The sequence below is a fragment of the Octopus sinensis genome, linkage group LG26 (genome assembly GCF_006345805.1).
Source record: "Octopus sinensis linkage group LG26, ASM634580v1, whole genome shotgun sequence".
Classification (NCBI taxonomy): domain Eukaryota; kingdom Metazoa; phylum Mollusca; class Cephalopoda; order Octopoda; family Octopodidae; genus Octopus; species Octopus sinensis.
The window spans coordinates 9,632,762-9,644,201 of NC_043022.1; the positions used below are offsets into that span (position 1 = coordinate 9,632,762).

Here is an 11,440-nt window from a genome sequence, read left to right on the forward strand (position 1 = left end):
AGAGTACAGCAGGGATCACCACCCCTTGCTGGAGCCTCGTGGAGCTTTTAGGTGTTTTCGCTCAATAAACACACAATGCCGGTCTGGGAATTGAAACCGCAATCCTGCGACCGCGAGTCCGCTGCCCTAACCACTAGGCCATTGCGCCTCCACTATATATATATATATATATATATATATATATATATATATATATATATATATATATATATATATATATATATATATATATATATATATATAATATAATAGATCTCTGGGACGTAGTCAGTCCACCTGTGCATACCTTCCTTCTTGTGGCACTTGTGAAGACCTGTTGAGACAAGTGAAAATCAAAACAAATCAAAGTAGATGAACATCAATGGAATTTGTATCTTTGTGGTACCAGTGCCGGTGGCACGTGGCACATAAGAAAACCATCCGAACGTGGCCGTAGCCAGTACCGCATCGACTGGCCTCCGTGCTGTGGGCACGTAACAAGCACCATCCGATCGTGGCCGTTTGCCAGCCTCATCTGGCACCGTGTCGGTGGCACATAAAACACCATCCGAGCGTGGCCGTCTGCCAGCCTCGTCTGGCACCTGTGTCGGTGGCACAAAAAAAACACCATCCGAGCGTGGCCGTCTGCCAGCCTCGTCTGGCACCTGTGTCGGTGGCACATAAAAAACACCATCCGAGCGTGGCCGTTTGCCAGCCTCGTCTGGCACCTGTGTCGGTGGCACATAAAATCACCCCTACACTCTCGGAGTGGTTGGCGTTAGGAAGGGCATCCAGCTGTAGAAACACTGCCAGATCTGACTGGACTGGTGCAGCTTTCGGGCTCCCCAGACCCCAGTTGAACCGTCCAACCCATGCTAGCATGGAAAGCGGACGTTAAATGATGATGATGATGATGATGATGATATATATATATATATATATATATATATATTTTATTTTTTATTTTTTTTCAATGGGCTTCTTTCAGTTACTGTCTTCCAAATCCACTCAAGGCTTTGGTAAGCCTGGGGCTATAATTGAAAACACTTGCTCAACATGCTATGCTGTGGGACTGAACACAAGAACACCTGGTTGGGAAGTAAGTTTCTCAACCGCAGCCATGACGTGCCTGGTATATTCATACATTCTTACATGAAATCTATTTATTTCCCTCTTGGCATTCACCACTTGCTTGATCTGTTGCCAATTTATGCATATTGTCGAAGCAATTGCATTGTTTATTCGTTTCAATAGCTCCGTACTCCCACTCTGAACCACTCTACCATAATGGAATAGAGATATTGGAAATGAACAGCTAGCCAGGTATCGGAAGTTGTTCTTGTATAACCCCAGGCAAACCATGGTTGAGCAGATCTCGAGGATCATAAGTGTTCTAGCTGTAATCATTGTATATATATAATATTTTTTATCTTTTACTTGTTTTGATCATTAGACTGTGGCCATGCTGGGGCACCACCTTGAAGAATTTTTGGTTGAATGAATTGTCCCCAGGACTTATTTTTATTTATTTTTTTAAGATTGGTATTTATTCTATCAGCCTTCTTGGCGAAACTTCTAAGTTATAGGGATGTAAACACACCAACCCTAGTTATGTAGCTGTGGTGGAGGACAAACACAAACACTAAGATATGCACACACATATATACGATGGGCTTCTTTCAGTTTCCGTCTACCAAATCCATTCACAAGGCTTTGGGCAGTCCAAGGCTACAGTAGAAGACACTTGCCCAAGGTGCCACACTGGGACTGAACCCGGAACCATGTGGTTGGGAAGCAAGTTTCTTACTACACAGCCATGCCTCGCTGACATTCTTTTATTCATATGCTTGTTTCAGTTATATGACTGTGGCCATGCTGGAGCACCATCTTAAAGGGTTTTTAGTTGAAGAAATCGATCCCAGGACTTAATCTTTGTGAGCCTAGTAGTTATTTTATTGGTCTATTTTGCCAAACCACTATGATACAGGAATACAAACACACCAGCATCGGTTGTCAGGCGATGGTGGGGGGACAGACACAGACTCAAAGACACACACACACACACATAAATATATACAGACATAGACACATACATATATATATATATATATATATATATATATATATATATATATTATATATATATATACATACACACACACACACACACAACAGGCTTGTTTCAGTTTCTGTCTACCAAATCTACTCATAAGGCTTTGGTTGGTCTGAGGCTATAGCAGAAAACACTTGCTCAAGGTGCCACGCAGTGGGAGTGTATCCAGAACCATGTGGTTGGGAAGCAAGCTTCTTACCACACAGCCATGCCTGTATATCTATCTTTTACATGTTTCACTCATTAAACTGTGGCCATGCTGAAGCACTGTCTTGAAGGGTTTGGCTGAATATATTGATGTCAGTATTTACATTTTTTAAAGTCTCATATTTATTCAATTGGTCTCTTTTGCTGAATGATTTAGTTTCAAGGATGTAAACAAACTAACACTGGTTGTCAAGCAGTGGTGGGGAGAAACACGACACCAAGCCATACACACTCACAAATACACACACACACACACCACACACACACACACACACAAACACACACGTGTACAAATACACACACTCGTACAAATACACACACACACACACACGTAGAAATACACAAATACACACATACACACATACTCATACACACATAGATAATATACTTCCTTCAGTATTCATCTACCAGTTCCAGTCTCAAGGCTTTTACCAGCCTAGGGCTATAGAAGTCGCTTGATCCAAAGTGCTGCACAGTGAGACTGAACCCAAGACCACATAGCTGGAAAGCAAGCATGGCCACCCACACCTGGACCTGCATTTAAAGAAAAACAAAATTAATCACATTTTTTCAAAATTAGCATCTCGTAGCCATTTGCGATTTAAAATATCCGAGGAATTTCAGATATTTTGCCAAGAATTTGTAGCGTAGTAGTGGGGTGATGTGGGTATTGGTCGACTCTGATGAAATTTTACAACGAAGAATTAAATTCCCTTTCCCATGGGGTTACTCATTGTATGGAAAGAATGAATGAAAATTATCGTTCTTTTGGCCTTCAGTGTCAAAGATGACCAAGACTTGACTTATGGTTAGTCTGGAGTTGGTTGTTAGAGGATATCTCTGCCTGGAATCCTTTCCTGCTTACAGAGCTTGTTTGTGTTGGTGTGTTTCGTTATTCTCTCTCTCCCTCCCTCCCTCCTCCCTATCTTCATACCCACACCCCTATTTGTATATATAGGTTAAACTAGTAAGGAAAGGCATACAATTAATCAAGGCTCTACTACTTTAACCTATACCTACTGACTGGAAGGGAAGCCACCATTAACTGTTTTTGAACAAGACATTAACACAACCACAACTTCAATTGCTGTGCTAACTGGAATTTTGGTGGCACACCTATTTGAGCACCCAGGACGCATACCTATTAGCTTGAGTCATCTTGACCTAAACTCTTCATATCCTTCATACTTATATATTTACATATATATAAATATGTATGTACTGTATTTTAACGTGTATAAGGAACCCTTTTTTGTCAAAAATTAGGTTAAAAATATGAGTTTCTTATACATGGATAGTATTATAATGCCTTACAAAACCTTTTTCCAAATTTTAAACCCCAAAATTAGGGAGTTCCTTATATAGAGGGTTTCTTATATACGTTAAAATACAGTATATGTGTATGTGTATATATATATATATATATATATATATATATATAAATAAAATACAAAATGGGACAAGAACGTAAAACATCTGGACAACTAGGTGATACAAAAAGGGACGACAAAACATCTAGATAGACGATAAAAAGAAATGGACAGGTCATTTGAAGCCTTTTATCTTCAGTCAAGAACCGGATTGGTTTCAAATGACCCGTCCATTTTTTGGGATCATCTATCTGGATATTTTGTTGTCCCTTTTTGTATCACCTAGTTGTCTGGATGTTTTGCGTTCTTGTCCCATTTTGTATTTTATTTTTTATATATATATATAGAGTGGCATTCGTACACTTTGTTCTCATATATATATATATATATATATATATATTATATATATATATATATATATATACACACACATACACACCATGTCAAAAGTACAGTATATAAGTAAGGTGTGGTCTCAATCCATCTTGTTGGAGGGCATTAGCTCTGAATGAAAACTGACTCAGACCATAATGTCTTGCCCAATTGTGAGCCTGATATATGTCTTTTTCTGTCCCATCAGTGGTTGCTACATTAGTTCTGTACATCAGTTCTTCAAGAGCCATTTATTTGTTAAAAGGACTGTTGGCCATATTTTAAAAGTTGCATTTTTGCTGTGATGTTTACATAGTTACTAGCTATTTTATGGTTGGAGTTCTGAGCCCCTATATTGCCTAAACAACTATAACTTACTTTAACTGAGTTCCCATTAAAGATTTTATGATATCTTTGGGATACAGGAAAGTGTACATTTATCAAGGTAAAAGTGTATCTAGATGTATCTGTGGATATGTTTATACAAGATGGTGGATTGAATCATATTATTTATCTATTATGTTGTTTTATGAATCATATTAAGGTTGGTTTTATATGGTCTGCTTGGCATTGAAAATTCTTAACACTTTATGTGGCAGCTTTATTTAATCTGTCTGAAGATAGATTAGAAATACACTTGCTGATATTGGTGGTAATGTGCGTAATAATTATGGGCAGGTGACTGAAATATAGTTTTATCATTCAACTTATTGTATGAGTAATATTAACCAGTATTTGATTTAAAGTTATGTCTGGGAAGTCAGCTATTTTCAGGTCAGCATTTATCATGATGTTATGATTAAACTATCGGAATATACTAATGAAGATTGCTTTCTAAGTTTATCCATGTTACACCTAATCATATTTTAGGATATGACTAGTCCGTCATCTCTGTATAATTCTATATTCATGGTTTTATTTTAATTAATTTTTTTTTGCCTTTATTTCTTATTCTTTTATTCTTTTACTTGTTATAGTCATTTTGACTGTGGCCATGCTGGAGTACTGCCTTTTAGTTGAAGAAGCCTAGTACTTATTCTATCGGTCTCTTTTGGTGAACTGCTAAGTTACAGGGATGTAAACACACCAACATTGGTTGTCAAGTGATGGTGATGGTGGTGGGGGCAAAACAGACACAAAGACACATGCACGCACACACACTCACACATATTCAGCTTCCATCTACCAAATCCACTCACAAGGAGTAGAAGGCACTTACCCTAGGTGCCACACAGCGGGACTGAACCCGGAAACGTGCAGTTGGGAAGCAAACTTCTTATCTCACAGCCATGAAGTAAATACATGCCAAGACCAGCATTGTCATAACAACCCATAAATCCATTGAAGACATCATTTTTGTTTCTTTTACTGAATATGAATCATTGTAATGACCTCCTTGCATTCAATACCATGCCAGGCAAAATGCTTTGTAGCATTTTGTCTGTGTTTACATACCCGGTTCAAATCCCACTGAGGTCGACTTTGTCTTTCATCCTTTTAGGGGGTTGGTAAAATACATACCAGTTGAGCACCGAGGTCGATATAATTGACTTATCCCCCTGCCCCAAAATTACTGGCCTTGGGCTAAATTTGAAATCAATATTACATGGATATCAGCACCAACTATAGTGTGATACATTTTTATGAAGTTCTGGAGCATACCTTAGAAGGCTTCTAGAAATGCACTGCCAAGACTCCACAGTATTGAACTGGATAAGCCTATTGTTGATTTTTATCTTTAACTAGCAGTATGACTCGGCAACGCTTGGTCATAGTGCTAGTGCATGCATATACAGCTGCATGCGTGTGCACATACATGCGAGTACTGTCCAAATCTCCAACCAATCACATACAGGTAGCTGGCATTCAATTGGCTTATCAAGTTCTGGGCATTTTGATTGGGTTTTGGATAGAAAATTCACAAAAAAGTCACTTCTATTGATTTTTTAATGGGTTTGCGGGGTGACTGGGGAAATGTGCACGACCACCCTTGGATGGTTTTGAATGACCATAGAAAGTGCGAGCCCTCTAACTGAAAAATTGTGTATTTGTATAAAGGACATGCACACAGATATTTTGCCGTTTATATATATAGAGATACTGATTTTACCTTCTTCACTCCCTCAATTTGTGTGTGTGTGTGTGTGTGTGTGTGTGTGTGTGTGTGTGACCGAGACTTTTGGCATTATGTCGTGCTTGAGAAGATGACCCATCAAGCTGAGCAAAATTGCACTCATGGCAAATACCGGTGTCACACAAATGGCACATAAGAGCACCTGTTACACTCTTGGAGTGGTTGGCATTTGGAAGGACATCCAGCTGTAGAAAACCATGCCAAATCAGACTTGAGTCTGGTGCAGCCTTCCTGCTTACCAGTCCTGGACAACAGATGTTAAATGATGATGATAATGACTGATAAACCAAATGATGCTGGCACTATTCTTGCTAACGATACCTACTTGGCCTTTCATAGAGATGATTAAAGTCCAGTTGAGGTTTCCTATAAAGTTACCCTTGTGGTCATTAAGAGTTAGATAAAGCTTGCACGAACTGAGACGTTCTGCATAGTGATGTGTTTTAATTGGCTAATTCTTTCACCTTATAATTTGCTATATTATGTATTATGGCCGATCTCAAAATGCTGAACCTTATGAAGGAGATGACAGAGAACTGAGAAGACCCACCACGACAGAATTGGGACCCTAAAACCAAGGTACCCTGTAAAAAGCATTGGCATGGGTGTTGGTGCCATGTAAAAAGCACTGGTGCTGGTGCCACATAAAAAAGCACTTGTGATGGTGCCACATTAAAAGCATCCAGTACACTCTGAGGAGTGGTTGGTGTTAGGAAGGGCATCCAGCCATAGGTGCAGCCCCATGACCTTTCCTCTTCCTGTCAAGCCATCCAACCCATACCAGCATGGAAAGCAGACCCTAAATGTTGTTGATGATGATGATGGCTATTTTTCTTTAAATTGCTTTATTGTAGTTTAACTGTACTTGTTTCAATTAAAGTTGTACATTTTTTTAGTCTTATCTGAATGCATGAATAGGCCGACAGAAGTTTACAGAGTATTAAATACTCTTTAACTAATTTCAAAAACTGTCGGCATGATTATTGAATCTCGCTTTTCTTTTTTTTTTTTCTTTCTTCCACAAGCTTGATTAAATCTTCTTCAATCTTTCCAAGTCTTTGATTTGTGATGGGGGCTTCCTGCTGGTTTTGAAACTGAACTTGATATTGAGAAAAATACTTTCCACTTCATTCAACTTAACACATTTTTTTCAATTCGATGCTTAGTGTAATGTTCATTTATTTGCTCAGCTAGCACTGTTGTGACTGTTTGGTAAGAAGTTTGTATTTCAAACACATGTTTTCAGGTTCTATCCTACTGCATGGTACCTCGGCTAGATACCTTCCAGAAAATATGAATGTCAGCATTTGTAAATATAGCTAGGATACCAGGAGGGGGGAACCAACGGGTTGGGACTGAGGGGCATGTGTCACTCTCAAGAAAAGAAGTGCCCCCTTCTAAATAATATTATTACTCCCTTTTCTCCTGGAATTGTATTCCCTTCTGACTTTGCCCCCTCCCCCCTCATTGAAAAATTCCTGGGCCCACGCCTGGACACTCTCTCATAATTTTGGTAATCTTGAACATTTTTATGCATGTTTTCCAAGATCTGGTGAAAACACATGACTTACTGGTTAAGGCATTGCACTCGTGATCATAAGATCATGGTTTCAATTCTTGAACAGGGCAGTGCTCTGTGTTCTTGAGCAAAATATTCCATTTCATGTTGCTCCACCCCATTCAGCTGTAAATGAGTTCCATTAATAACTGGGAAGTTAATCCTGCAACAAACTGTCATTCCAGTCATGAGGTAGTGGTTTCAATTCCCAGAGCAGGCAGTGCATTGAATCCTTGAGCAAAACACTTCATTTCACACTGCTCCAATCCACTCAGCTGTAAATGAGCTCCACCAGCAATAGCTGGGAAGTTAACCATCCTGTTCATTGGAGAGCATTGTAATCTCAGTCACCTATTTGCCATGGGACCCAGATTATGCCCCAGCCTTGCGAACCTTTGGGCTCCTGACAGACCTAACTCTTAAGTTTCCAAGATGTACATGATTCTTTTTGATATGAGAATAGAGACATTTAATGTATCAAGCTGTGAATGATAATGATGATGACAATGCTGTTGATGATGATAGTGGTGGTTATGAAGGCAGCTGCAGGGGTTAACTTATTATAATTTATTATAATGATTTTTAAAAATAATTAATGTGATTTTGGTTTCAATCATATATAATTACTACAGTTGCTTTCAAAACTCTTATCTTTTCAGGCGGACCCTACAAACACAGGCAGTATTGGAGCATTAGATGCTGCCAGATTTCTGAAAAAGTCTTCTTTAAAGGAAAATGTATTATCACAGGTAATGTCAACGTTCTTACATATACACACAAATGCATTTGCATGCATGTGCACACACACACGAATGTGCACGTGTGCACATACACTTTGAGTTAACCACAGAGCTTCTATATGTTCTCTCATTCATCAGGAAACAACATCCAACACTATTGTCTTAAAGAGCTGTATGTACTAATAGAGTTTTCAATGCTTCTTAATCCCATAACATCGGTTGATGTAAACTTACGTGCACTGTGTACTTGCTTTGAATCAGATGACGAAAATATATGTGTCTGTTATGGTTTTGTACCTGTTTGTGTACCGGTTGATATAAATATCCACTATCACTCGCGGAATCAATAATAGTGGTCACTATGCAAATTTCAAGGAATCTGATAGGTTTGTTAGAGTCTTCATGTAAATATTTCCAACTCAGTTCGAGACTTCATCACCATAATAATATAAAAGAAGCAATTTTGGTGGCTGCACCACCCTTTCCACTATGACTTCCTGTCAAATTTATACACGTTCAGCAAATTTTTCTGGCTCTTTACAGATTTGCAGCCGCATCCAGCTATGCCATTTTTGTTGAAGTTATGGTCTTCACAGTGATGGCAGCTTACATACATAAACAATGCATGCTTTAAAGCGGTCGATGTAAATATATACCACGCCATTGTCATGTGCTAATTGCTGATCCTGGCCATGATGATTACCATCAGTGCAACCTAGTTACTGATAAAAAAAAAACCCATTGTCATGGGGTTAACTCTTTTGATACCAATCTGCCTCTAGCTGCTTCAGGTTCTATGATGCAAACCCTCTGGTTTTAAAGTATTTCAAGTTAAAACCTTTCACCAAAATTTCAAGTTAGTTCATGTTTCCAACACTGGTTTAATAGCAGTTATTTGTGTAAATTTTTTCATTATTTTAAAAATTAACTGGGACAAAGTTGGTATATTTCACAGGAGTGGCTGTGTGGTAAGTAGCTTGCTTACAACCACATTGTTCCGGGTTCAGTCCTATTGCATGGCACCTTGGGCAAGTGTCTTCTACTATAGCCTCAGGTTGACCAAAGCCTTGTGAGTGGATTTGGTAGACAGAAATTGAAAGAAGCCCGTCGTATATATGTGTGTGTGTGTGTGTGTATGTTTGTGTGTCTGTGTTTGTCCCCACCCCCAACAATGCTTGACAACTGATGCTGGTGTGTTTACATCCTTGTAACTGAGCGGTTTGGCAAAAGAGACCGATAGAATAAGTACTAGACTTCTAAAGAGTAAGTCCTGGAGTTGATTTGCTCGACTAAAGGCGGTGCTCCATCATGACCACAGTCAAATGACTGAAACAAGTAAAAGAGTAAAACAGTAAACAGAAATATGGCAATGAAAGGGCAACAACAATCCCTTTGATCATAGGTTTGTTGATCAAGGTTGGCCAGAAAGTAAACAACAATAAAACAAGCATTTACCTATGTGTCACGTTTGTTCATTGGAACAATGAGGACCATCTAGTCATCCAGTAGGATGACTGATGACGTGTGTGGTGACTTTATTATTTAAAATGAAGAAGGGCTGTGCACTGTCAACTCACTCTTTCGTCCGTGACCTTTTTCAGTCCAGTGGCAAGACCAGCTCAAGATGTCTAGGGATAGAGACACATTCAGTAGATGATCAGGATGTCTTGCTGGCCTCTTCTTGCTCTCTGTACTCCACAATGCATTGCTGCAGCCAACTTCCCTTCTGTTGAACCATGAAGGTTTCTTCTGTGGAGTCTGTTTGTCCATCGGTGCGATGAAGATCATCTGGTCATCCTTAAAGAAATGAGGGACGACTGGTGATTTCTATGGTGACTTTGTTTAAAGTGAAGCTAAGTTGTTCACCTCCAGCCTCGCTCTCTCATACATGGCCATTTTCAATCTAGTGGCAAGACCCGGTCAAGGTGACTGGGAATGGAGATGGATGCTGTAGATGACCAAGATGTCTTATTTCCTTCATCTTTCTCTCTGCATTCCACAGTGTGTTGATGCAGCTATGTTCCTCTCCATTGAACCATGAAGGCTATTTTTTCCCATAGAGTCTGTTGGATCCAGTCTTCACACACATAGACAGGCAATATGTTAATTAACCTATAGCTGGAATCATGGCATACCACTACTATTCCAGTTCATATTAGACCTGGGAACAATAGTTCCACCACCCTCCTCAAAACCTTGGAACTCCTGAACCAGGATCCACTACTGGATGCACTTGACTCCTTTAGCATTTAATCTGGCCGTATCTAGCCCAAATACTCTACCTGTTTTATGTTAAACTGAACAGATTCAACCTCTCACACCTACCCTACAATGTCATTCTAGAAATATACAAACACACCATCGAAATCTTGAAGCTACAAATTAATGTGTGGTTAATTCAAAACAATGTGAATGAATATGCAACACATTGGACAATAAACCTGAATGCTAAAGTACTCAAGTCCTAACCAGTGCAGTCACTAAGTGGCTGCATATACCCACACATCCACTCAGGCACATGCGGTCATGCATGAAAACTTCTCAGCTTTGTCCAATCCACACGATCTCAGCCAAACATAAACTAGTGTGGTGATATTCTTTTTAAATAGATACATATTTACTCTGTATGCTAGACAACAACATACTCACGTGTCCACCACCACACGTGCACAAATAAAATTTAAGCTGTATTTTATCTCATTTCCTTAAGTAAATTTGAAAATTTTTTCTTATATTTGTCTATAAATAAATAAATGCTAGTTCCAGTATGTCTGACTAATTTTCCTTTTTATCATTATTAATTTATTTATATACTATTAATATATTTATATGTACACTACCAAGAACTCTTATTCACACACACACACACAACACACACACACACACACACACACACACACACATATATATATATATATTATATATATATGTGTGTGTGTTTGTGCAAGGATGACACATAAATTCATG

At 38.9% G+C, this 11,440-nt stretch overlaps 1 protein-coding gene across 5 annotated transcripts in view; it reads left to right on the forward strand.

The window, feature by feature from the left end:
• LOC115224739 (epidermal growth factor receptor substrate 15-like 1) overlaps positions 1-11,440 on the forward strand; it is a 269,100-nt gene that overhangs the window by 117,918 nt on the left and 139,742 nt on the right. For all 5 annotated transcript variants that reach the window (XM_036513677.1, XM_036513674.1, XM_036513676.1 and 2 more), the window contains one exon: positions 8,393-8,482. In XM_036513677.1, coding sequence (XP_036369570.1) covers positions 8,393-8,482 — 90 coding nt within the window. The remainder of the gene's footprint in view (positions 1-8,392; positions 8,483-11,440) is intronic.